This window comes from Sphaerodactylus townsendi, linkage group LG01, assembly GCF_021028975.2.
Source record: "Sphaerodactylus townsendi isolate TG3544 linkage group LG01, MPM_Stown_v2.3, whole genome shotgun sequence".
NCBI lineage: Eukaryota > Metazoa > Chordata > Lepidosauria > Squamata > Sphaerodactylidae > Sphaerodactylus > Sphaerodactylus townsendi.
The window spans coordinates 80577744-80605530 of NC_059425.1; the positions used below are offsets into that span (position 1 = coordinate 80577744).

Here is a 27787-nt window from a genome sequence, read left to right on the forward strand (position 1 = left end):
CTTGGACGTATCAGCACCAAAATTTCAGGGTATCATCTGGAGACTGTCATGATGGCACCCCCAAGGTTTGGTGCAGTTTGGTGCAGTTTGGTTCAGGGGGTCCAAAGCTATGGACCCTCAAAAGTGTAGCCCCCATCTCCTTAGCAAAGGGTAGCCCCATCCCCCCCTAAACCAAACTGCACCAAACTTGGGAGGGTCCCATCAGGACAGCTTCCAGATGATATCCTGACATTTTGGTGCTGATACATCCAAAAATGTGCCCCCTTCAGGAACATCCCAGAAATTTGCCCAAGAATCTTTGTTCTGCATTGGGTTTTCTGTATTGCTGTCAATGGGGTTTCAGGCTGGGGGGGGCACATTTCTGAAGGCACAGTCTCAAAACTTTCAGGGTCTCATCAGGAGACTGCCCTAATGATACCCCCCAGGTTTGGTGCAGTTTGGTTCAGGGGGGCCAAAGTTATGGACCCTCAAAACTGTAGCCCCCATCTCCTATTAGGCTCCCATTGCAAGCTCTTTATTGGCATAGACAACAGGTACAACAATAATAAAACAGATTAAAAACATATACAATACAGGAAATCAAATGTTAGGAATTGAAAGGAGGAGAATCTCTACTGGTAGTTTTAGTAATTTCCAGGAGAGAAGTCTGCCCCTAATCATACAGAGAGAAGGATCAGGATTGTCCAACCAAAGTGAAGTGTAATCCTAAAATTAAATCCCGAGGAGATCTGGTAGAAGTGTAAATGAGTAAGATTCACATACTTGGATCTGATTTCCCTGATTCACTGAGACAGTGTAGTAATTGGTGGGCCAGAGAGATTCCAACTGAGCCATCATTACATGGGCACAATCTTTTTGCCTTTTCTTGCTTATTAAATCTGCCATGTAACAAGGCAGAAGGCATAACATTAAACCAGGCAAGCATTATGGCTCTCCTTTGAGCAGGGTTTATTAAGCAATAAGGTGAAGATTGTGCCAAGCGGCCCCGATTCCAAATGGGAGAGAAAAAATACAGGGGGGGAGCATATTTTTCTTGGCTGCGGTGGATTTAGGATAGAGAACTCTCTATCCAATAGTTGATCTTTTAATTTGTTTTCTATCACGGCTTCTAGGAATGGGACAAAGGGCAAAAGTGAATCCACTGAGGCTTCAGTCCAATAGAGGCAATTTTTTTCTTCAATTATATGGAGAGGAAACCAGGGGGTTGGAATGGAGTGTCAGAGAGCAGGCAGGTGGACCAGGGAATTACAGTCCGAGAGAAAATGAATTCGTAGCCAGAATCTAAAAGCCCTCAGCCAAGCGGCTGATTCCAAGGAGTTTTGACTTAACTCCAGACAAAGGGCTGCATAGTGCATGCAATTTGGGGATTAGCTCCCATTGGAGACCATGGGGGATGGGGCCACCCCTGTGGGAGACCATGCTTTGGACTCCCTTAAACCAAACCTCACCAAACTTGGGGGGTAGCATAAGGACAGTCTTCTGATGATACGTTGACATTTTAGTGCTGATATGTGTCTAAAAATGCACCCCCTGCACACACCAATGTCCTGGTGCAAAATAAATGTGGTCATGGTGGAGTGGCCGCCCATGGGGGAGAATCCAACTCAGGTTTTGCCGAGGGCCACAGTTTGCCTCGTTACGCCCCTGTTGCAGGGGCAATAGAAGCTGTGTCTCCAAGGTTGATTCCAACCTTGAGGGAATGCATTTTCGAGTTTGAGCATGGAGTCCCTGAAAGAAGTGCTGATTTCGTCGGCTCCATTTGTTACTCCCCACAGCAGCCTTGAGGGTGCGTTCCACGCCCAGGCGAGGCTCAAACCTTTGGGATCACCTCGCTGACTCTTCACTGCTTGTTCCCGATTCGCTGCTGTTCTACAGTGGGAAACGTGAATGTGCGTCCCTTTTTTTGTTTTTATTTTTTTACATAATGGCAACGTAGCCACAAAGCTGTGCTCTACGTAGCTAAAAGAAGCATGTAAACTGCGCTGTTTATATGTATGGCCGTCGCTTTGTATACAAGAAGGAAAATGTTTTTTAAAAGGCACGCTTTTCCCTGCCGCAAGTCTCCTGCCCTGCGCATGCCCAAAACACTGAACTGTGATTGGCTGAACGGGAGAGTCGCGGTGAGGACAATTCCCCACTTTACCGGCTTTGACCTGAGTTCAACCTAGGTTTGCTGAAAAAGTGGAGTCGGAAATTTGACAGTTAGAGGGGGTGTAGCTGGGACGGACTTGTGTCGAACTCAGCGGCTGTGGGGAGTACCAAGGTCAAACCCAGGTCGAACCTAGGTCGATTCAGCAAATGGAGAATCGACCCAAGAATGGCCAGAGTAAACAGGCAGGTTCATATGGGCCTATATAATGTAACAACCACACCCCTGAAATTACACTGGAATGAATTTCATCATTGATACCTAGCTGGCACACACATATTGGGGTGGGGGGTTATTTACAGTTTATTAAAAAGATTGCTATGTTACAAATTTAGTCAACATGCTGTAATAATTAGTCAAAAAGTTGATTTCTGGAGGAAGAAGCCACTGAATGAGTTTGTAATGCCTACTTCAGAAAATGAAATGGGTTTCCAATTATTCAACAAAAGAACAGCTTGTAAAATGAGGTGAGCTACAACTAAATATAAAATATAAATATAACACATGTATTGATAGAAAATCACTGATCCATGGAAATAATGTGCACAAAAAAGACAGTTCTAATAAACTGGAGTCAAAGATTAAACCCATCTATCTTTATAAAAAGGGAACCGTGAGTTTGTTACTCACGCCCTAATGCCAAAACGCCTGGACTGAATCCTTCAAAGTTTTCCCACGATGTCCCTTCCCGTGCTGGGCATGTTTTCACACCTTCGCCGGGCTCCCAGGACACACAAGAGGCTGGGAAATTGCACTTTCCCCCCAACCTGTGGCGGCCCATTTGAGGAGCAGCTGCAGCGGCAGAAGTAACTACATATACGCCGCAGTGAGGGTCTTGATTCCGCGCTGCACTACAACATACCACAGCTGGAAACAGGAAGAGGACAGAGTGCTGTAACCGAGGCCACAGGGAAAAGCCGGTACAGCTCTCCCCTTCCTCCTCCCTTCCGTTTGTAAACCCCCCCCCACAGTAAGCCACAGCGAAGCGTTGCCGGGCCCGCTAGTGCTTCTATATTTAACGATATATCGCCTAATGTGAAAATACAATAAGGCTAGTCCCCCACCCTCACAAAAAAAGAAATGAGGGGTAAATAAGAATGCTTGGTATTAAAAGTGCATATATAGAATACATATCCAAACACTTCTGAAGCAGTATCAGTCAACCCATCAACAGTATTCTCTTTGACTAAAATGTACAGTATTCAGGAAATCATAGAATCACAGTGTTGGAAGAGACACCAAGGGCCATCAAGTCCAACACCCTGCAGTGCAGGAACACACAAAGAAACCCTGACAGATGGCCAGAGCCCTTCGGGGGAAGGGCGATATATAAGTCTGATTATAAATAAATAAAATAAAATCTAGCCTCTCTTTAAAAACCTCCAAAGAAGGAAACTCCACCACACTCCGAGGTAGTGCATTCCAGTGTCAAACAGCCCTTACTGTCCGGAAATTTTCCTAATATTTAGGTGGAGTCTCTTTTTCCTCCCCTTGAACCCATTCCTCCTGGTCCTAGTCTCTGGAGCAGCAGAAATCAACCTTGCTCCCTCACCAACATGACATCTCTTCAAATATCTAAACGTAGCTATCATGTCACCTCTTAACCTTTTCTTCACAAAACTAAACCTACCCAGCTCCCTAAGTCTCTCCTCGTAGGGCATGGATTCCAGACCTTTTACCATTTAGGTTGCCCTCCTCTGAACCCATTCCAGCTTGTCAATATCCTTCTTGAATTGCAGTGCCCAGAACTGTACACAATATTCCAGGTGAGATCTAACTAATGCAAAATAGTGAGATACAATTACATCCCTCAATCTAGACGCTATACTCATATTGATGCATCCCAGAATTACATTGGCTTTCTTGGCTGACGCATCACACTGCTGACTCATGTTCAGTTTGTGGTCTACTAAGACTCCCAGATCCCTTTCACATGTAGTGTTGTCAAGCCAGGTATCACCCACAACAAAAAAAGCACAACAAAGAATGTTCTTTCTGCGCCAACTCAGGAAGCTCAAACTGCCCAAGGAGCTGCTGATACAGTTCTACAGAGGAATCATTGAGTCTGTTATCTGCACCTCTATAACTGTGTGGTTTGGTTCTGCAACCCAACAAGATCGACACAGACTTCAGAGAATAATCAGAACTGCAGAAAAAACAATTGCTGCTAACCTGCCTTCCATTGAGGACCTGTATACTGCACGGGTCAAAAAAGGGCTGTAGAAAATATTTACTGACCCTCGCATCCTGGTTGCCACATAAACTGTTTCAGCTCTTACCCACTCTAAGCATCGCTAAACAGGGGCTACTGCACACCAAGAACAACTAGACATAAGAACAGTTTTTTTCCCGAATGCCATCACTCCTGTTAAAACAAAATAATTCCCTCGATAATGTCAGAACTATTTATTATATATTTATTATATAATTACTGCACTACTTTTTCATCCATTCCCTATTACCCATCTCCTCCCAAATTATGACTGTATGACTATAGCCTGTGCTGACATTTCATTTTATTTTATGATTTTACATTTTATGTTTTTATTACTATTGATTGTTTCCTGATTGCTTACTAGACCTATATGACAATCATTAAGTGCTGTACCTTATGATTCTTGACAAATGTATTTTCTTTTATGTACACTGAGAGCATATGCACCGGAGACAAATTCCTTGTGTGTCCAATCACACTTGGCCAATAAAGATTCTATTCTATTCTATTCTATTCTATTCTATTCTATTCTATTCTATTCTATCCCATATCTGTGCATTTCATTTTTTCTGTCTATGTGTAGTAACTTACATTTATCTCTGTTGAAATTCATTTTGTTTGTTTTGGCCTGGCAGCTCTCTAATTTGTCCAGGTCATTTTGAATTCTGACTCTGTCCTCTGAGGTATTAGCTATCCCGCCTAATTTGGTGTCATCTACAAATTTGATTAGCATGCCCTCTATTCCACTATCCAAGTTGTTGATAAAAATATTGAATAGCACTGGGTCCAGGATAGAATGAAGATGACCCATTGATGAGCACCCTTTGAGTTCAGCCAGTCAAGCAATTACAAATCCATCTAATAGTAGCATTGTCTAGACCACATTTCACTGCCTTTCTTGCAAGAATATTATGGGGCACCTTGTCAAGAGCTTTACTAAAATCAAGGTATGCTATGTCCACAGCATTCCCTTCATCTACCAACCTTGTCACTCTATCAAAAAGAGAGGTAGGATTAGTCTGGCATGACTTGCTGACTTATTGTGATCACAGTATTCCCTTCTAAGTGCTGGCAAACCGTCTGTCTAATGATCTGCTCCAGAATCATCCCTGGTATTGATGTCAGGCTGACTGGGCTGTAATTATTCGGGTCCTACTTTTTGAAGATAGGGACAATATTAGCCCTCCTCCAGTACGCTGGGACTTCTCCTGTTCTCCGGGAGTTCTCAAAGATTATAGCACATGGTTCTGAGATTACTTCTGCCAGTTCTTTTAATACCCTGGGATGTAGATCATCAGGCCCTGGAGATTTGAATTCATTTAAAGTAGCCAGGTGTTCCTGCACTACCTTTTTATTTATTCTGTGCTGAATTTCTCCTATTGTATCTTCTGTTTCATTTTCTTCTGGATGAGCACAGTTTCCTTTCTGGGAAAAGACTGAGGCAAAGAAAGTGTTGAGAAGCTTTAAAAGGGGCTTGGACAGATTTATGGAGGAGAAGTCGATTTATGGCTAACAATCTTGATCCTCTTTGATCTGAGATTGCAAATGCCTTAGACCAGGTGCTTGGGAGCAACAGTCGCAGAAGGCCATTGCTTTCACATCCTGCATGTGAGCTCCCAAAGGCACCTGGTGGGCCACTGCGAGTAGCAGAGAGCTGGACTAGATGGACTCTGGTCTGATCCAGCTGGCTTGTCCTTATGTTCTTAAGTTTTTCCTTTTCTCCAACCCGTCAGCATTTTGCCATCTTTTCCGTGCAGTGACTCTATCCTATCATTTTTCTTCCTTTTGATACAAACATAACCAAAAAAGCTTTTTTGTTGTTTTAACCTCTCTGGCAAGCCTCAGCTCATTGTGAGCATTAGCTTTTCTGACTTTTTTCCTACACATCTGGGTTATTTGTTTGAATTCATATTTGGTGATTTCCCCCCCTTTCCATTTCTTATATGTCCTTTTTAAATCTTGGCTCAGTTGAAAGTTCTTTAGACAGCCATTCTGGCTTCCTTAGACACCTCCCATTTCTCCTCCTCATTAGAACTGTTTGAAATTGTGCCCTCAAGATATCACATTTAAGAAACTCCCAGCCATCATGCACTCCTTTCTCTTTTAGCATTTTTTAAAAAATTAAATAGTCTTTATTTTGCAGTTCAGATAATACAAACGTTTATGTCTGGGGTTGGGGAGGAGCCTGCAAAACTCCCCCATGGCCCTGACACTCCACCGTGCCCCCCACCGGACTCACCTCAAGGGGGGCGCGTCCTGGCCAAGGCTGCAGCGGGTCTCAGGACCACAGTGATGCAGTGGCCACGAGGGTGGAAGATCTGGCCGTCATGCTGGGACACTAAGGGAACCCCCAGGAAGGCCCCAGTCGATCGGGGAAGTCCCGATCAGAACTGCAGGCCCCGGCGGCGGCACAGGGTTGAGGGAGTCCGAGGTTGAGTCCCCGCCTGGGAGGAGGGGCCAAAAGCCCAGCAGCCTATCCAAAAGTTGGGAGGGCTCAATGGGGTGGCGGTCATTGCATGCTGACTGGCTGAAGGGGTGAGATTGGTGGAGGAGAGAGGAGGAAGGAATAAAAGGCAGCAGGAAGAGGGTGGAGGGTGAAGAACAAGCAGAAGAAAGAGACGTGGAGGAGGCAGTGTTTGGAGGGTGGAAGGAGGGGAAAACCAGGTGGAGGTAGAAATAGGCGGAAGAGAGAGGCAAGTAGAGAGAGGTGGAAGAAAGGGGGCTCGGTGTGGAAGAGCAGGTGAGGAGGAAATAAGGCAGAAGCCAGCTGGGGTACTTAGCAGCCCTGTGGGTCCAAAGGCTTCACAAAACATCACATCTTCTGGACCCGGGGCCACAGTCCAGGTCTAACACCACCCAGGAAGGGATAGGAGGGACGGTACAGACCCCTGAAGGCGGCGACAGTGGGAAGGCACGCCACAGTTTAAAAATTAAGATTTCAATACATATGTTATATAGTTATTACATTGGAAAAGATAAAAAGAAATAAGGTATAACAATCTATTACTTCCAAATGTACATATTTTCTGAAAAAAAGACAAAAAAGTTTCTAGTCTTAAACAAATTAGAAACAGTCATCAACTTTACCGGGTGAGGATGATGACATTATTCACGCCTGTTTTCTTTTTGTTTGTTGCATATTCCCAATCCCAAATTAGTATTTTTGACCAAGGGAATGCACCCAGTAGATTCCTAAGTTTGCTGAAATCTGCTTTCTTAAAATCTAAAATGTATATATGACTGCGCTTAGCATCCCCTTTCTACTGTATAACAAACTCAAGGAGAACATGGTCACCCCCACCTAACGATCCTACCACTTCCACTCCACTAATCAGATCATCATTATTGATTAGGAGATTTAAAATAGTTGTTCCTCTTGTTGATTCTTCCATTTTCTGGACCATGAAATTGTCTGGAAGGCAAGTGTGAAATTTGTTGGACCTGATTGTCATGGAAAAGTTTGACTTCAAACAAATATCAGGATAGTTGAAATTTCCCATTACTACTATTTCTTGCCTTTCTGAAAGTTTGGTTATCTGTTCCAAGAATGAATCATCAATCTCTTCAGACTGGCATGTTTTTGTTTGCTTCCTTCATTGTGGGGGTCTATTGTAGATCTCCACAATGAAGGAAGCAAACAAACAAAAGGGAAGGAAGCAAACAAATAAAAACCAAACTGAAAAATTACCAAAAAATGCCAAAGAGTTTTATTCTGTATATTACATAGGTAAATGATTCAAAAGCAGAAAGTCTTCATCAGGGATAGACTGTGATATACTATGCAAACAAGTTATGATTCAGAAGACTAGTTTGATTGTAGCAAACATAATATACAGAATAAACTATTTCTGCATGTTGGTATGCTGTTTTTTATCATATAGAACAGATACCATAAAGATGAACTGGAGACTAAAACATGGTAGAGCTTTCATTTTAAAAAGCATGTACTTAAATAAAAGAAACATCTTAAAGCGAAGTACAAAAGCATATAGCTTACAGAAAAAATTTACCTGGCTACTTCTTGAAATACTGCAAAACAAAATTTAAATATTCATTTTAGATTAGATTAGATATTTAATTGATATACCGCCCTCCCCTAGAGGGCTCAGGGCAGTGTACAACATAGTAAATAAACAATAACATAATAATACAGTAAATAAACAATAACATAACAATACAGTAGGACTAAGTGAAATAACAATATCAATTTCACTAGCCACATAATGGACCAACAGTTCAATATCAGCTTAACCAACTAGTAACAGATTAATAAACTTATAACATCAGCAAACATCGACATAACATTTCATAGCAACAGCAGCATGATAATAACATAGCACAATAGCATAACATTCCATAACAACTTAACAATAATACAATAATAATGTCAGTATAATGTCCTAACAGCAAATATCACAACCCAAATCCACGATAAACATCATTTTATCACAGATAAATCATAACCAACCAAAACTAAACAGGCTCTTATTTAACCTGATATAATATAGAAAAGTGGATGGTGACTTCCTAACAATTTCCAAAAAACAACCTAATTACAACAATCCTACCTACACTACCAAAAGATCCAATTTAGTGCATACATTTTAAGTCAGTCTACATAAACTTTTTAAATTGAATATCACAAGGTGAGGTGACTGCAATGTTGCATCCAGGAAATATGTGGAAATTTGTTTTGTTATTCTGAACATTTTTTAAAGGAGAATTTTTAGGAGAGGCAAGAAAGTGGCTTTGAAACCATCTTAATTTCATTTTGAAAATTTTTAGAAGATATACAGAAATTCTAATCACCATAATCCATGTATAATAATTGCCAAATAATCACCCAAACCCTGATGGTTGTATAACAGCAGCTTTGGAAAGATGATTCTAGGCAGTGTTGTTATGGGAAGGGGAATTCCTTTTTAACAGCCATTGATTCCTCCTGTGATCTTTTTTTCTCTGAAAAGTCAGGTTCTTTTATATCACACACCACAGGGTGGTGCTCTAGCAGGGGGATAGGAAGACTGGGAAACGCATTGCCTGCCTCTGAGTATTTACAGGATGGAATTTGGAAATTTTGCAGAACCTCCCTTCCTGCTCCTCCTCTCTTTGAATCTGTCTTTGATCAAAATAGAATTGATTAGCAATTTACTCCAGGTAGCTAAAAAGAAGAAAAGATACTTTGTATCAACACATAAAAATCAATTTGATTTCAGGGACATTCATAGCATGGACATTTTATTTATTTGTTTAATAATCTATTTGTATCTTCATTACTGATATGCAAATCATCAATATATCTAATTACTGACATGGCTGAATTTGTGGATAATGGAGACTGGAGCCATGGACAGATAAAACAGATCTTTCTAGAAACCTGAACTATGTCCCAGGTTTGCAGAAAAATCTGAGATTTGTGGGATTTTAAAAAATCTAAAATACTAAAAGCAGTACTAGTGACCATAAGAAACGAATATACTCAGTAGCCATTGGTAGTAGCATACAGCACTGGAAGCCTTCAAGCCTTGCTTTTTGTCAGATAAAGGCAAGAAGAAAGTGAAGTGCCCTTATCAGTAGTTTTTTTTGGGGGGGTGGGGAGGAGTTTCAACAGAAAAAGGTAGCAATTTAAAGGGAGCTGAAAAGCAAATCCTGATTTATGCCAATTTTTTCAACATGATTTGGGTTACTTTGGACCTGCCCCAATGTTAAGACAGCAGCACTGCAGAGCAGAACAGTGGGCCCCAGGACCCCAACCTCCAGCTCTGTGCCTGCTCTTTGGAAGAAAGGCAGTATATAAATTGTAGGGATGAGCCCCGCGAACCCAGCAGAACCTCAGAAAGAGCGCATGGAATGCCTGTGCCATCTGTGTCCTTCTGGGCGCACATGCTCACCCATCCCCCAGACCCCCCCTAGAGTCTGGAGTCATGAACTACCTGACTCCACGGTCACCAGGAATGTCCCCAGACAAAGGGACAAAGGGGCTCTGCCCCTAGGTATGGATTAGACCAGATCTGAGCGTGTTCCTCCCGCACGTAGGCAACTAGCCCATGATGTCATGTATCATATGATATTCTCACCGGCTCTCCGCCTCCCATGCAGCCCTATTGTAAGAAACCCTAATAAAAGGTGCCAGGGACTAGCACACAGCAGAGTTGCCAGATCCACGGATCACGCTTCCTGCTGCTGGCTCTCTCCATCGGATGATATCACCGCGTCTCACCTCTTCCTTGCGACCCCCATTAGAATCTGAGCTTGTCAATAAATGAAATAATACTTCAGGGGGATGGAAGGAGAGAAAGCTGAAGACAGGAAGGCAAATAAATGTAGACTGACTGGTGGGTGGGAAAGAGAGAAGGAAGCAGAAAAGGGAGAGAGGCTATGGGGAACTTTTAGAAAACAGAAAAAGTAAATAGTGGAAAGGGCAAAATGAGATGTCCCCAGCAAATCCTTGTGCATTACTATTACACTGGAAGAGTGCAATTTATTTTGATTATTAAAGTATCCCTATGTGATGGCCATTCCACTTGGCTTCCTCAGAAGGCAAGGAGAGATTAAGAGAATCTCCCTATTGGCTTAGCTGGGACTAACTGCCATTTGGAACCTTTCCTCTTAGAATTGTCTCTTACTATAGAGGTTATACCTGGTCATTATGTAAACAGTATGTAACGTTATATAATAATTGGTGTGAATGTGTATCACCATTTGGGTGAGTGTGTGTTCAGATTTGGGCATAATTAGAGCCAGAAAATATCAATATTTCTAAACATTCCTGAGTTCCAATATGGTATGGCATTCAGATTCAGTCAAATCAGAGAATCTCTACAATCGAAACAGAAGGTGGGGGACACTTTTGTAAGCTCAGTGGAAATGGCCACACGAGCGGCTTGCCACACCATGACTGAGAAAGCATTCATTTCTTAATTACAGGTTCTGCTTCTATCATTTTAGGTTTTTTAAAGCCTCTATTTAATCGTTTTTAAAGATTTCAGATTGTTTGGGGGCTTTTCTCGGATTTGTAGAAAGATTTATCTTCTGCTCATTGTCTCAAACTCCACAATTAAGTATCCACAGATAGGATGCTGTTGAAAATTGCATCTATTTATAATGCACATAAATATGTAAGTATGGGGCGTACTGGCCAGGGTTCAACACATATACATGTATATAAACTTGCAATTTTTAAAGCATTTTTGTTATGATCAAAAGTAGCAAGAATGAACTAGCATTGTTTTTTATATATTTTAAGAAGACATTTGGATTTAGATAATTATGTATGGTGTTTAAAGACATAAAATAATTAGTAATCCAAGCATGGGAGCCTTTATTAAGTATTAAGTAGTTATTAGAAAATATTTTTAAAATATATAACTGTATTTATTGTTGATTATCAGTCCCTCCTTTGAAGATGCTCTTTGCTGTTGGTTAAAAACATAGTTAAGGGACTCAAACAAGTCCTCACCAGACACTATTGAGAAAACTCAGCAATCAAGGAATAAGAGGTCCTCCTATGGATTAAAAACTGGTTGAGAAACAGGAAGCAAAGAGTGGGTGTAAATGGGAAGTTCTCACAATGGAGAGATGTAGGGAGTGGTATCCCCCAAGGATCTGTTTTGGGACCAGTGCTCTTTAACCTATTCAAAATGACCTGGAAGTAGGAGTGGGTAGCGTGGTGGCCAAGTTTGCAGATGATACCAAATTATGTAGGGTGGTGAGAACCACAAAGGATTGTGAAGAGCTCCAAGCGGACCTTGATAAATTAGGTGAGTGGGCTAAGAAATGGCAAATGCAGTTCAATGTAGCAAAATGCAAAGTGATGCACATAGGGGCAAAAAATCCAAACTTCACATACTATCACATGTGCTAGCACTATCACATGTGCTAGCACTGATAGCACATGTGATAGCACTATTCACAGTGCTATCAGTCACAGACCAGGAAAGGGATTTGGGCGTCTTAGTTGATTGTTCCATGGGAATGTCAACTCAATGCATGGCAGCTGTGAAAAAGGCAAACTCTATGCTGGGGATCATTAGGAAAGGAATTGATAATAAAACTGCAAAGATTGTCATGCCCTTATATAAAGCAGTGGGTAGAGCCGCGCTTGGAGTACTGTATGTCCAGTTCTGGTCACCCACATCTCCAAAAAAGGATATTGAGGAGATAGAAAAAGTGCAGAGAAGGGCAACAAGGATGATTGAGGGACTGGAACACCTTCCTTATGAGGAGAGGCTGCAGCGTTTGGGACTCTTTAGTTTGGAGAGGAGATGTCTGAGGGGGAATATGATTGAAGTCTATAAAATTATGCATGGGGTAGAAAATGTTGACAGAGGAGAAATTTTCTCTCTCTTTTTCACAGAAATACTAGAACCAGGGGGCATTCATTGAAAATGCTGGGGAAGAATTAGGACTAATAAAGGAAACACTTCTTCCATAGCATTACGTGTGATTTGGTGTTTTGGAATATGCTGCCACAGGAGGTGGTGATGGCCACTAACCTGGATAGCTTTAAAAGGGGCTTGGACAGATTTATGGAGAAGTCGATTTATGGCTGCCAATCTTGATCCTCTTTGATCTGAGATTGCAAATGCCTTAACAGACCAGGTGATCGGGAGCAACAGCCGCAGCAGGCCATTGCTTTCTCATCCTGCATGTGAGCTCCCAAAGGCACCTGGTGGGCCACTGCGAGTAGCAAAGAGCTGGACTAGATGGACTCTGGTCTGATCCAGCTGGCTTGTTCTTATGTTCTTAATAGTCTGAGTTCATGCTAAAGATGTAAATGGTTGTTTTAATAAAAAAGATAAAATGGAGGCAAGATTCTCTAATAATATTTTTACTTGAATATCATACCCAAAATTTACAAACATATTTTTACCTCTTGCTGGGAGATTAATTATCTGATTTAGGAAAGCTAACCAGACACTTGGGGTTTCTAAAGTGCATAACCATATCTGACCAACATCATCTAGAACCATGGCAACCTCCATCACAGTAAAAAAAATTAAGACCTGATTCCTTGGCTGATCTATCTTAAGACTTCCCTCCCTTCATGAGTAAAAATGAAACTGCAGTAGCTTATTAAATTTAAAATGCATGCTTTTTAAGGAAACCCTTAAAAAACCACATCATACATGAAACTAAACAAAAAAATCAGTTACACAAAGAGTTAAAACAAATCAGGTTAGCTGAATGTCAAGCTCACAAACATTATAACCATCATGCTTTGATTTGGGGCATGCAGATCTAAATTCCAAATGTACTTATTCATACATTCAATTTAAACTAGAATTAGAAATATAAACATTTTATAACCTAAGCACAACCAATCCAAAATAAGGGAACTTAGGAGTTTAGTCTCAAAGACAAAAAGCAACTACACATGATTATACATATATTCTGCAATATATTATATTAAATCTTTTTACCTTGTATTAGTTGGCTGGAAAGTGTACACATACCACAAAAAACAGTTCAACTCAATGTTTATCGTTAAGTAGCGCTCCATATCCTCAAATGTCTACAAAGGATTAAAAAGTCTATTTCATTTTGTTAACAGACTGCCTGAGAGAGAATAGTTTTAATTCTGTTTATATAAACAATGTTGCATATTTTACTCGCATGCTATTTTATCTGCTGGAATTTGGAAACTAAACAGAAAGAGTTAAGACAAGGAAGGACACCTGAAATGACCCAATCAACAGCTCTCCCAGCACAACCATTGTTTGCCTGCCTTACCACACTTTTTTTTTCAGTAACTTTCTATTTATGGTCTCCACATGGCTTTCCTTTCCATCTTGCCTCATCAGAAAATACAGGGGAAAGTGCAAAGTAATTGTTTTGGAGGAGTATGCTTGTCATTGCATAGCTTTCCTCTGGCTCTCAACTTGAAAATCTAATTGCACCAAATTTCTCCTCCTATCTGAAGAGTGAGGAAAACTACAAATACATTAATCAGAACTCCCAGGCAGAAAAGGTTGAGATAGAAGATGATTTTTGCCTTGGTTCACAAAAAATATATGGGGTTAACACAGGGGTGTAGCTAGGGAAAATGGAGACCAGTGCAAAAGCTGAGTTTTGCACACACACACACACACACACCCTTATGGGCGGCCTCCCCACGACCAAAGGCCGCCCTCCCCCACTACGACCAAAGAACAATTTTTACACCATGTCATCTTGAAGTCACAATCACATTATAGAACATGCCCCAATCTGAACACATGCCCCAACTCACAAATCTGTGCTCCCTAGTTGAAACAAAATTGAAAGTGGTGCTGTTTGAGCGGGTGGGGGAATCCATCCTGAAACAGCATCACTTTTAATGTTGTTTAGACTAAAGAGCCCAGATTCTTCTTTTAAATCCGCCTTAAAGGGAGAATCTGGGCTCTCTAGTTTAAACAACATTCAAAGTGATGCTGTTTCAGGGAGGATCCCCCCCCCCCCCCAAAAAAAACCAGCATCACTTTAAATGTTGGTTGTTGTGTGTTTTGTTGAAGGCTTTCATAGATGGATTCAACTGGTTGTTATGTGTTTTCCAGGCTGTGTGACCAAGTCTGGTAGATCTTGTTCCTAATATTTCACCTACATCTGTGGCTGGAATCTTCAAAGGAGTATCACAGAGAGAAGTCTGTTATACACTGTGTCCAGACTTCTCTTATTACAGACTTCTCTCTGTGATACGCCTCTGAAGATGCCACCCACAGATGCAGGCGAAACATTAGGAACAAGATCTACCGAAACCCTGCTCACAGCCACACAGCCGGAAAACACACAACAACCAGTTGAATCCATCTATGAAAGCCTTCGACAATACTTTCAATGTTTTTTAATCTAGGGAGCCCAGATTCTCCCTTTAAATCCACTCAGAAGGGACTAGAAGGGACCAGAATCTGGGGACAATTTGGGGGGAGTGCCAGTTAGAGAGCAATGTTTAAGTTAGAAGTACCAAAATTTCAGGCTACTTTCAGGATACTATCCTGATGATACCACCCAGGTTGAGTGAAGTTTGGTTTAGGGCCGTGGTGGCGAACCTTTGGCACTCCAGATGTTATGGACTACAATTCCCATCAGCCACTGCAAGCATGGCCAATTGTAGGGGCTGATGGGAGTTGTAGTCCATAACATCTGGAGTGCCAAAGGTTCGCCACCACTGGTTTAGGGGGTCCAAAGTTATGGACCCGCAAAGGGAAGCCCCATCTACTATTAGCTCATACTAAGGTCTGAGATAACCACTACTCTACCACGAAGATCTTTGGGTGACCATGCAACTCAGCCATGGTTTTGTTGGGCAGAGACTGCTGGAGAAGGGGGAGTGGAAAGCTGAAGCTGGAAGAGGCAGATAAAGGTATGTTGGCTGGTAGGTTGGAAGGAGAGAAGGAAACAGGAAGGGTCTTTCATAGAAGGGAACGTGGAAATTAGTGAGGGAAGAGAAATGTCAGTTCACTACTAGTCTTCCTAATTATTAGTCACAAGATAGCATTGGGGCGAGGGGAGGGGAACCCTTAAAACAATAGTTTCAAAACTTGTCTGAAAAAGCATTTTGTACATGATACTAAAAGAGAAGAAAAACCCAGAATACATTTATTTTTCAAGCTTCTAATTTTTCTATTGTCATAAATGAAAATGTCCTTGGAAAAAAGTTTCCCAAAACTTTTGCATTTTTCCACATTATTCCATTTATTTGATTATGTCATTAAGTGCTCATTAAAAAAGTTAAATTCCAATTCATTCTGGAACACAGCTGGCTGATGAGAAGGGAGCAAGGAGAGAAAGAGTGGAGGAACATCTTTACCAGTTGCACAATTTTGCGAAAGATTTGCGATTTTTTAAGAGCGCTTGGGCATGAGTTAAAAGGCACAATTTAGTGGGACACGAATAATTCAGTAAATAAATATTTATGGATTTTATGGAAAACTTGTAATAGACTACCAAGACATACATGTTCCTGAATATTATAATACATAAACTATTCTGTAGTCTTAAAATATTTTAGAAACATTTTCAAGTAACAACTCAGGAACTATGCTGAAAACTGAACTCAACCATCAACAACTTACCAACTTCTGCACTACTGGTTTTATCTTATAACTTCCAGCAACTGGGCAATTCAATGTTGTATGAGGTGAACTAAAGTGATTAAAAATAAACAACATGTCTACTTTGAACTTGACAGCATTTATTATATTTTAGCTTTAATTACACAAATATGCATTAGGATGATAATTTATTACTGTTAAATGGCAATTTTATCTTTTATATAGGATTTCTTTTTTGAAACCTTCAAATACCTTTATTACCCTTAATTCAGTGAACTCAGCTGTTCAGAATTGTATGAATTTTACCATTTTCAACAAAATATGCAACATATACAATAATTGACTAGCAACACAGTGAAGTTATTTTTTCTTAAGGTATTTTCTCTTAAGGTCCCCAATCTTTTATTTAATTGAAATTGTTTCCAATGAATGAAAAATATTCAGAGTTACTAAGATGCCCACATGGACATATATTTAAAATGAAGGAAAAGTTTTGATTTTTCAAAAAATTGTGTTTGCTTCTCAGAATGGAAAAAAGAAATTTGGAATTCTGACAGCAGTCACAAAAAAGGACCAACAAGCAGTAATGTTTTAAGCTGATAAAGCAGGCTCTGATTTATGCAAGTTTATGTTAAAATTAAAATTCATAAGAAAGTTCATTTTTAACCAAGAATGTTGCAGAAATGTTGCACTTTCTCCAAAAAAACTGCTTGGCAAATTACATAAAGAGCCAAGATATGAGTATTGGAAGCTGTGGAAGTAAGATGGTTCCGTGTAGGAGCTCGGCAGCGGAGCTCTGCTACATTAGGTTTTAATTAGACTCTCCCCTGGATTTTAGTTAGGTCAGGGGTAGGGAACCTGCAGCTCTCCAGATGTTCAGGAACTACAATTCCCATCAGCCTCTGTCAGCATGGCCAATTGGCCATGCTGGTAGGGGCTGATGGGAATTGTAGTTCCTGAACATCTGGAGAGCCGCAGGTTCCCTACCCCTGAGTTAGGTTTTTAGCCTATAAAGAAAGTTTTATTTACCTTTGACTGTGGAGTTTAACAACTGTGGAGTTTAACAACTGAACGAAGTTTGGAACAAGTGGAATAGTGGAGTAAAGACAGCGGCATGAGGTACCTGATTTCTACATGCCCCTTCACGCCTTATGTTCCGTGTTTCTCGCCTCCTGTTTACATTGCCTTTTCCGTGGCCTCGGCCCCCGTCCTGGTTCCTTCTGCCGCATTGAGGAACCTCACGTTTGAGAACTGGGGAGTTTGGAATTGGGGCGGAGGACAACGAGGTTTCTCCCCCTACAACCCCCAGTGGGGCACCGGCGGCCTTCGGTGGGACTTCTGGCGAGGCGCCTCTGCGGTTTGCGGTCTGCGGATGAGACGTTCTTTCTGGCAGCAGAGATCACGGCTCCGGCTGAGTTAACAGCCTGGAGTGTTTGCTGCTCTTTTGGGTCTCAGCGGGCCGGTGGTGAGAGGGTCGTACGAGCCGCGGCTCCAAAGTGCGGCTGGAGGAACAGACCAGTTCAGAGAGCAGTTGGAGAAACAGGCCGGTGTAGCAGGGATACCAGCTGTTCCTTCGGGACTCGGCGTGCCGGTGGTGAGAGAGCTGTGCGAGCCGTGGCTCCGAAGAGCAGCAAGGGGTTTAAACCGGCATTTTTGAACTTGGCTGGTGTAGCTGGGGGCAGAGGCCCCCAGTTGCTGCCCTGCTCTGCCTGTAGCCGTTCCATTGGCTCTATAAGACTGAACTCATGCAAGTGGCTTACCGGGTGGTGGGAGCCCCATGTTTTGCCACCTCTGTCCACCAGAGGGCGCAGGGAACTGGTGACCGTAATTCCCTTTTGCTATCTACTGACGCCCTCTGTTGGCTCTGGTCTTGACCTCATCCTGCAGTTCCTGCGTTTATTTAGGGGTCAGAGGCAGGTATCTACAACTGGTTACATCTGCGGCAGCCCGCTAGTTAGAGTATTGGGCTGCTATATTTAAGGGATTTAGTGTGAACTTCGTTCCCCCACCCCACTCTTGTCTGTGATTAGTTAGAAAGATAATGTTAGGGTAACTGTTCAGTGTATTGTGGAATTAGTGGGTAGTTCAGTTAGTCTGATTAGGTGGAGTGCCCAGCCTATTTATTGTAGTTAGTTGATTGATGTTAGTGTTAGTTAGTAGTAAGTCTGGACCCACCTATAAGGATTATTTATTATTTAGTGGGCTATTAGATAAATAGGGAGCGGTGGGGATATGGGGGCGCCATTGGGGCTAGGGATCCCAGTTTTAATGGGGACCGGAGTGTATTGTAACTATATAGCGGTGGGCAGCTGGCCTTATAGAGAGAAGATGAAACCCGAAGATATGGGGTATGCTCGTTTTGCCTTCCCCTGACCCTCTGACCTATCCCAAGAAGCAGAAGGTGGATTTGGAGTTCAGGGAGCACCCTGCCATCTCTGTCGTCTCTGGTGTTGATCAATGCCAGGACCATCAATAATAAAACAGCAGTGCTTTGTGATTTCTAGGAAGTCAGCGGATGGACCTGGCTTGTATCACCGAAACCTGGGTGCGTGAAGGGGAGACAGTCGCTTTACGCAAGGCTTTACCACCAGGTTTCACGTGCCTCCACCAGTCACGAACAAAGGGCCAGGGGGGCAGTGTGGCAATGTTCATTCGAGATTCCATCCCCTTTAGGGCTATTCCAGTTCCGGAGATAACCGGTATGGAGTGTATCAGTCTAGAGTGGTTGGCTTCGGAGAGTTGGCCGTCCTCTTGGTGTACCAGTCGCTTAGCGCACTGGGGGGCAGTCTGCTGCAGCTGCTGGAGGTGGTGTCTGACTGGGCATTGAGGTTCCCCAGACTTATTGTCTTGGGGGATTTCAACGTCCATGTCGACGCTGCCTCATGTGCAGTAGCTGCAGACCTGGTGTCATCCATGGCAATGCTGGGCCTCTCCTTAGTAAGTTCTGGCCCCACTCATGAGGCTGGTCACACGCTGGATTTGGTCTTCAGATCAGGAATTAATATGGTCATATCCTCTATTGATAGAGTGCCATGGTTCGACCATTATGCCTTGAAGGTTCAGATGGACTTGCCAAGCCTCCCCCGTCTAGGCGATGGGCTGATTTATGTCCGCCCGCGGAGACTTATGGATCTACTTGGTTTCCTGAATGCTCTGCAGGACCCTGAACCTGCTGGCACACTCGATGAGCAGGTGGAAGATTGGAATGCCCAGCTTTCCGATGCCATTGAGGCTGTTGCCCCCCCCCCCCCAGCATCCTCTGCGCCCCCGTTTACGGCTACTTCCATGGTATACCGAGGAGCTACTCCATATGAAACGGGAGCTCAGACGGCTAGAGCGAGTGTGAGGAGATCTCGTGATGAAGCTGCGCGAACATCCTATAGGATGTTTATGAAGGCCTATGAGATGGCGATGAAGGAGGTGAAGAGAGCTTTCTTCTCTTCTCTCGCATCTGCTAGCTCTCGCCCGGCACAATTGTTCCACTTAATTCGGACTCTGACCTCATTACCTGCAGGTTCTACAAATTCTCAATTGGCTATTGGCTGTGAGGCATTTATGAGCTTTTTTGCACATAAAGTTGCGTCACTCCGCCAAGATCTTCCCGTTGCGTTGACTACAATTAGCGAACTAGAGGCTCCCTTGCCGTCTTCTTGCCCTTGCTTGGCCCAGTTTTCCCTGTCTCCGAGGCCAGTGTTGACAGGGTCCTGGCTGCTGTTAGACCTACTACTTGCCCTCTGGATCCGTGCCCCTCCTGGCTTATTAAAGCTTGCCAGGGAGAGTTACGACCCCACCTGTTGAAGATCATCAATGGCTCCCTTGAGCAAGGAGTCTTTCCAGGTGGGTTGAAGGAGGCAGTGGTTCACCCACTCTTGAAAAGACCATCATTAGATCCAGGAGATCTGGCTAATTACCGACCCGTTTTGAATCTTACGTTTCTGGGGAAGGTAATTGAGAGAGTGGTGTTGGAGCAGCTTCAGGGTTTCCTGGAGGACACACGGGCTTTTGATCCCTTCCAGTCCGGCTTCCATGCTGGGCATGGGACAGAGACTGTCCTTGTCGCCGTCACACATACGCTCCGCATACAACTTGACCGAGGTGGATTGATGCTGCTGGTATTATTGGATCTTACCACAGCGTTTGATATGGTCGACCACAATCTTTTGGCCCACCGCCTGGCCGCTTCTGGGGTGCGGGACACTGTCCTTCAGTGGATTGTCTCGTTCCTCCGGGACCGGAGTCAGCAAGTGTGGTGTGGGGATCAAGCCTCCCAGAAGTGCCCACTTCACTGCGGGGTGCCTCAGGGGGCATTGTTATCCCCGCTATTGTTTAACATCTATATGCGACCCCTTGCTCAGTTGGTGCGGAGTTTTGGGGCTGATCCGTCACCAGTACGCTGATGACACTCAGCTCATTCTGTCGATGGAGGGGGGGCAGTCGCTGCCCCTGCGGCTCTACAGCATTGTTTGGAGGTGGTTGCTGGATGGTTGCAAAAGAGCAGGTTAAAGTTGAATCCATCCAAGATGGAGATCCTTTGGCTGGGCTGCAGGGGGAGGTGGGGGACTTTCAGCTGCCGGAGTGGGAGGGGGCTATATTGGCACCAGCCTCCTCCGTCTGCAGCCTGGGGGTCGACCTGGATTTGTCTCTTTCAATGGAGACCCAGGTGGCCCATATAACCCGGGTTGCATTTTTCCATCTTCGACAGGCCCGGCGGTTGGCCCCCTTCCTCTCCCAAGCAGACCTTGCCACTGTGATCCTTGCAACGGCCACCTCTACGTTAGACTATTGTAACTCGCTCTATGCGGGCCTTCCCTTACGTCTGATCCGGAAGCTGAAACTGGTCCAACATGCAGCGGCGCGTGTGCTCACAGGTAGTGCCTTCAGAGAACACATTCAACCTGTGTTACACCACTTGCATTGGCTCCCGGTAAAGTTCCGAATCATTCATAAGGTGTGGGTGCTTACCTTTAAGGCCTTACATGGCCTGGGACCTTCATACCTTTGGTACTTTCGGGACCGTCTTACCCCATATGTTCCTGTACGGCCTCTGCGCTTGTCAGAGGCCAATTTGTGGGTTGTCCCTAGCCCCTCGATGATGCGGCTGGCCTCTACCCGGGCCAGGGCCTTTACAGCCCTGGCCCCTGCCTGGTGGAACACTTTACCCAGCTATTCAGGCCCTGTGGGATCTTGGAGAGTTCCGCAGGGCCTGTAAGACTGAATTGTTCCACTGGGCTTTTGGAGGGGCCAGCCACTGATGTGCGCCCTCTCCCTCCCCCTTTACATTCTGGGCCCCTTTATTTCTATGGGGGGCCTCTGCTCTCTTGTTGTTCTTTCCAGGGTGGGTTTATGAAGTTTTATGCTGGATGCCGATGTAATTTTACTTAATCCTCTGTTTTAAATGGGGTTTTAATATAATTGTCTGTTTATTGTGTTGTTCACCACCCAGAGCCTTTCGGGGGAGGGGCGGTATACAAAACTGATTATAAATAAATAAATAAAAATATTATTTGCACATCTTTCACTATATAAACTTGAGGCATTGTAAGGGTCTTGTACTCCAGTCAGTAATAAGACTCAAGGTAGTTGTGGAGTTATTTAAAGGACTGTTTTCTTTTCCTGTTTTTTTAACTGCTGTAAATAAAAGGTTTTGGACTTTGGTATTGCTGGCAGTCAGACTTGCTTACTTTCCTCCACGTTCTCAAAAGTGAAAGCATTTCACGGAGAAGGTTGCTTTGGGGGAGGCGAGAGGAAAGCCTTCTGGAGAAGCTTGTGAGCTGCTTGTCGTCTGGCTTGCAAGATTGCAGAAACGCCAGAATAGAGGGCCTGACATATCCAAACTCAAAAGAGGAAGGCCACGGTGCCTCTTCTGGTGCCTTCCCCCACCGCTAAGTTAGAGGCTTCCCAGTGGCCAGAGAAGGCTAAAAAAGCTGAAAAGCCTCCCCATTGCCAGGAAGCAAATGTTCATTTTTTTCTTTTTTTAAAAAGGTTTATGTTAACCCCTAATTTATTTTCTAAATTCTAGAAATGTTACCTGTAGTAAGACAATCTACAGTTTTAAATAGGAATTAATGTGTACATTGTGTGCCCACACACAAACACACACAAAACATTTAGATTCAACATACATATCTTCTTGAAAGAGGATGCTGCCATCTTCATATGAATACTCTTCATTCATATGCTGTTTCACACTTTTGCAGTTTTTACCTTATGTTTCCAATTATACAAAATACAGGAGCATCCCATTCCACAAATGAAGTTCCTTCGTATTCTAAATATATCTAGACAAATGGAAAAAATGTAGTGCATCTTTAAAACATTAGCAGTGCCATCCTAAGAGGACTTTCCCGGAAGTAAGTCCAACTGAATGAATCTGAGAAATAGGTTAGGATCACTCTCCAGACTCCTGCCTTTACACAATACATTTTACTAATAACAATGTTTTAATAATCTTTGTTAGTGCTCCATTGTCTTGTTTGTTTTGCTGATGAAGTTCACATGCAGTAGGAATCACATATAACCAACTCTTGAGTTTGTGTGTTTTTCCTCCCACAGACTTGTGTATTACAAAGTTTAAAAGTAAATCTTGATTTGATAGTTGTTTGTGTTCTGGTTTGGAATTATAATTTGTCAGTTTGGATGCAACAGCAAACTTCATTTTTCCTAAGCACAGAAAGGGAAATAGATCACATGAGAAAAGGAGGGAGGAATGCAAGATCCTGAAGTTTAGATCAAAAAACTAAGTAGTGGTTTTGCTGTTATATCCGAAGTGGGCCCACTTCTCTGCACAAATACAGGGAGTTCAGAGAACAACACAGTTATTGAAAACACAATTGAACTAATTCTGAAACAGAAGCTTGTAGATCTTCCAGTGAAGAAGTAACTGATCTAAAATTTGGCCCTGATATTTCAGTAGTCATATGAGACTGAATGCAAAATTTAAGTTTGCTCACTTAACTTTCATTCAATTCAGTCAGAATTTTAAAGTACCTAATTTCCTCTGAATTGCTCCTGGAAACTCAAAACAATTCCCAGCATGTCATGTATATGTGAGTATGGGGTCACCATAAGATAGATGTGACTTGATGGGTAAAAAATTAAAAATTCCATGCCAACAAACCTATCAATCAATCAAGGTATTAGTGCACTCATATGAGAAATAGATCAAAATGTTAGTTTTAAATGTAAAGTACTTACAGTTGTGCTTGTAGTGAACAGAAAGTAGTTCCCTACAGAAGTTCTATATCTGGAAAAAACAACACAAGGCATTTACAAAAAAAAACCCCAAAAGGATTCTGCAGAATCAAACAAGGTGCATTGTGGCCTGTACAATACTTCTATACTAAGACAAGTAAAATTTCCAGAATTTTGAATCTGTTAAGGAAAGAAGTGTGGAGTTGGGGGTGGGGATGACATTATTTGGGGAACAACTGAAATATAATTTCTTATAAAACCAAAATTTAAGGAACACAAAATGACCTCCTTGCCTCCTTAATTCATCATCTCGGGGCCTTCTACAGGTGCCTGGCCTGCAAATTGCCTGCTCATCAACTGCCAGGGCAAGAACATTTCCAATGAATGCTCTTGCTCTTGGGAATCAGTTCCCCAGGGAAGTTTCTGCTCTACAGGATCTTACAGCATTCTGTATAGCATGTAAAGCCACTTTATTTCATGCAGCCTTTGGTTAGCGTTATAAGCGTGGGAGCTGGCAGTTCTTTTAATTTCTTCATCAATATATTAATTGGTTTTCTTGATCTATTTCTTGTATTTTTATTTATTTATATTTTATTTATATTTATTGTATTTTTAAAACATTATAAGCCACTTCAAGTCCGCTGTGGGGAGAGGGTGTAGGGCATGAATTAAAATAAATATAATATAAAACTTACAGTTAGTATATAAAATTGTGCTATATAGCATATTTATGAGATTTACAGCCCAATCCAGAGGCCGCACCAGGGACATCTCCACTGCTGGGCTGCCTCCAGAGGGTTTTCAGGAGGTGGGGGAAGCTGCAAAACTGAAAAAAAAAAACTGGCCGTCTGGAAAGCCCTCCATACAGCTGAATAGAGTTATGCCACCCTTTCAGGTTGAATAAGTCTGAGGTCTGCACTGCGGTATTCCAGTTTGAACCCCAGTTGGAAGCTGACTACAGTCAGCTCTACCTCCATGAATGCCTTGGTCCATCCCATCCCTGTATTGGCATTTTCTGGGACTCCAGTGTAGTTCCACAGTGGCACCCAGTCCTAGGTTTTGCCGCTGAGGAGGTGTGAGGTGCCTGGACACAGACATCTTTGCCCTTTCTGCCACCAGGGGAGCCTTTATGCCAGTGGAGGAGTCAAACATGCTCACGCAGGCCTGTATCGGCTCCATCGACCCGCTCTGAATATGATGGGGCTTTCAAACACATTAGAACATTAGGAAGCAAACTCCAAAGGGTAACTAAGCTCCATGCCAGCATATTGTGGAGATCTGTTTGTGTGATATCTGCCATCAAGTCTCTTCTGGCTTATCGAACTTCCAATCAAAGCTTCTTAACATATCAGAGAGCTAGCAGATTTTGTCTGTCGGTTGTAAAGGGTACTCTCTGTCTGGAAAAAGAGCACCTTTCCCAAATTCTCCTAGTTACAGAGATGTCCGTGGGGCATTCCTTTGCCATAACTGTCATAGCATCTCTTGCCCTCCTGCCTCCAATGCTCAGCATCAGGTATTGTGAAGGCCATGGCTTTCTTCATCAAGACAATTCGTCTCATATTGGGTCTTCCTCTTTTCCTAGCATTATTGTATTTTCCAGTGAGTCTTGTCCTTGCATGAGGTGACCAAAGTACAATAGTCCCTGTTTATTTATTTTAGCATCTAAGCAAGATTCAGACTTGATCTGATCTAAGTAAAAGTAGTCCCCTGTGCAAGCACTGAGTCATTACTGGCCCATGAAGTAACATCACATCACAACTATGTTTACCAGGTGATTTGCCATTGCTTTCTTCAGTCGTCTACACTTTACTCCCAGCAAGCTAGGTATACTCATTTTACTGACCTCGGTGGGACAGAAGGCTGAGTCAACCTGAAACCAACTTCTGTTGGGATCGAACTCAGTTCATGAGCAGAGCTTTGACTGCAGCTTATCACTCTGCACAATGGAGTTCTTTGATCTGATCTAGAACCCATTTCTTTTGTCTTCTTGGTGGCCCATGTTATTTGTAAAACTCTCCTCCAACTCTACATTTCAAATGAATATTTTTTCTTCCAGTCAGTTTTGTTTCTTTTCACATCCATACTGTTACCCAAATCATTCTACATGTGTCAGGGCCATAAAGTGCAAAGGTGTCCCCTTGCTAGAATGGAGTGAACACATGTATTTTGGGTACATTAAAATTCTTGGCATTTTAAGCCTGTGTCTAGATTCAGATGAACATTCAGAAAAACAAGGAGAAAAAGTCTCTTAAACAGAAAGCTTTTTCTATAAATGAAAAAGAGACCAAATTAATCTATGCAATTAGAAAAATGGTAATGAAAATTACAGAAAGGAAAAAGCAATGCAGTACACACACAAAATTCCCTGGAAAAACTGCCTACCTATTGGGGAAAAGAACTAAAAAGGGGAAAACAAGACACACAAGCTTGCTCCCAGAGAGAAGCCTGTGCTTCAATACTTACTCGGTGTATTGCCTCAAAAATCCCACCTCCCACAACAGTAGCTTATTAGTAAGTATGAACATTTGTGAAGTGGGTAGGTGGCAACAACTAGGCAGGCAGTATATTAGCATGCCATCAGCTTTAAACCATACCAATATAATCTACTACAAAAAAGGGCACAGCCCCAGAAGACAGCACAAACAGTTCCAGTGCAACTCCTTACTAAGGATGGGTGTAAGTTCGGTATCCTGGAGCAACTGCCAAGACAGATAGAATGCAGACCTGCTGGAGCACCACATACCACTCTTTGGAGCTCACTTTCTCTGTGCTGTTACTGAAGGGCATTATTCAGGATTGTTCTTGTATCTCTCTAGACTCTGAAGATAGCTACTGAACAGAGGAGAAGCCAGGAAACAACTGCTTCTCAATACAGTGTCAAGCCTATAACATTTATGTCATTTATATCCCACCTTTCTCTGCAATGGGAACCCAAACTAATTTACATTGCTCTCTCCTCTAGGTTATCCTCGCAACAACTTTGTAAAGTAAGCTGGGCTGATTGTGTTTGACTGGCCCGTCAACCAGCAGACTTGCATGACAAAGTAAAGATTTGATCCTGAGTTTCCTGTATTGTATCGGACCCCCAAGGCACTGCACCCTATGTGGCCAATAGCTGCTGTTATCAGTGAACATCCAGCTGCTCTGGTAAGAGACTGACAGCCTAGCTTCTGCACCAGATGTTGATGCACTTGTTTCTCTCATGGGCCTGACATGTTTGGGACTGTTCCATATGTGACTCTACAAAGGCACAGGAGCATTGCTGCGTAAAAGAGTTGGCAACCTCTTTCATTTGACCTGAGTATTCCTGATGCTGTGAATAAATGTGTGGATTGTTCTACAGCTGTATTTGTTTGATTGTGCTTTGACAGATTATGACCAGTTGCCACCCCGCTTAATTAAGCTTAGCCATCTTCAGCACACAGATCACAATGAGATGAACATAGATATGTACATAGATATGTTCTTTCAAGAGGGAAGAGAAGTGTCACCCTTATCACAGCTGGCATCTGGTAAGACATGAAAGGTGGATGAGGAAGAAAAGGTGTATGCAGTGTGGTGGTCATGAACCCTCATTGCAAGTTGGTGGTACATAGGGGCTTGCTATGTAACTTGATGGGCTTGTGAGGCAACCAATTATCATGAAGAGACTATCCCATGTGATTCAGTTTATGAGGCCAAATCTCAGCGATGCTTGACATGCTATACAGATTATTTCGGGACTTCCTCCATCTGGGATTCAAACACAGGGCCTTGGGTACACTACAATTGTGCCTTTCCCTGTGGTATTTCTTGCTCTGCTCTATATGGCTTGTGACTGTGGCAGGGCTGCTGGAGAATGTCCTGTGCTGCATCTTGTTCCTTTGAGCCCAGCTGAATAAATGGTTAGAGAAGGTGTGGGCTTTCACTTGAAGGAGGACACTCTGGAATGTTTGGACACTCTCCTTGCTATCATCCCTGGAGGCAGTAAACAGGTTGATCTTTTCCATCTTCAGTGGGGAGGGAGTGCCCACCACCTACAGTTTTTTTCCTTCACACCTCATTGAAAATACAGGGCTCCTACAGACTGGGTTCCTTCTTTGAGCTCTCATGCTGCCTTTTTATCTTTGTGTGTCTCTCCTGCATCTTCTACTTTAGGCAAAAAAAAAAAAACCCTTTCCTCCTGTGGTTTTTTTTTTTAACGAGCTGCCCGTGGAAGAC

General features: G+C 42.8%; 1 protein-coding gene across 3 annotated transcripts in view; it reads right to left on the reverse strand.

Annotated features, from left to right (window-relative positions):
* Positions 1-27787, reverse strand: part of LOC125426569 (cation channel sperm-associated auxiliary subunit epsilon-like) — a 42314-nt gene that overhangs the window by 7448 nt on the left and 7079 nt on the right. Inside the window, exons 2-5 of one of the 3 annotated variants that reach the window (XM_048485006.1) lie at positions 23591-23639; positions 16418-16487; positions 13787-13878; positions 8375-8393 (exon numbers count right to left, since the gene is read on the reverse strand). In XM_048485006.1, coding sequence (XP_048340963.1) covers positions 8375-8393; positions 13787-13866 — 99 coding nt within the window. In that variant the 5' untranslated portion in view covers positions 13867-13878; positions 16418-16487; positions 23591-23639. Of the gene's footprint in view, positions 1-8374; positions 8394-13786; positions 13879-16417; positions 16488-21578; positions 23057-23590; positions 23640-27787 lie in introns of those variants that run through there. The other 2 variants (XR_007243534.1, XM_048485016.1) reach the window with 2 other exon arrangements.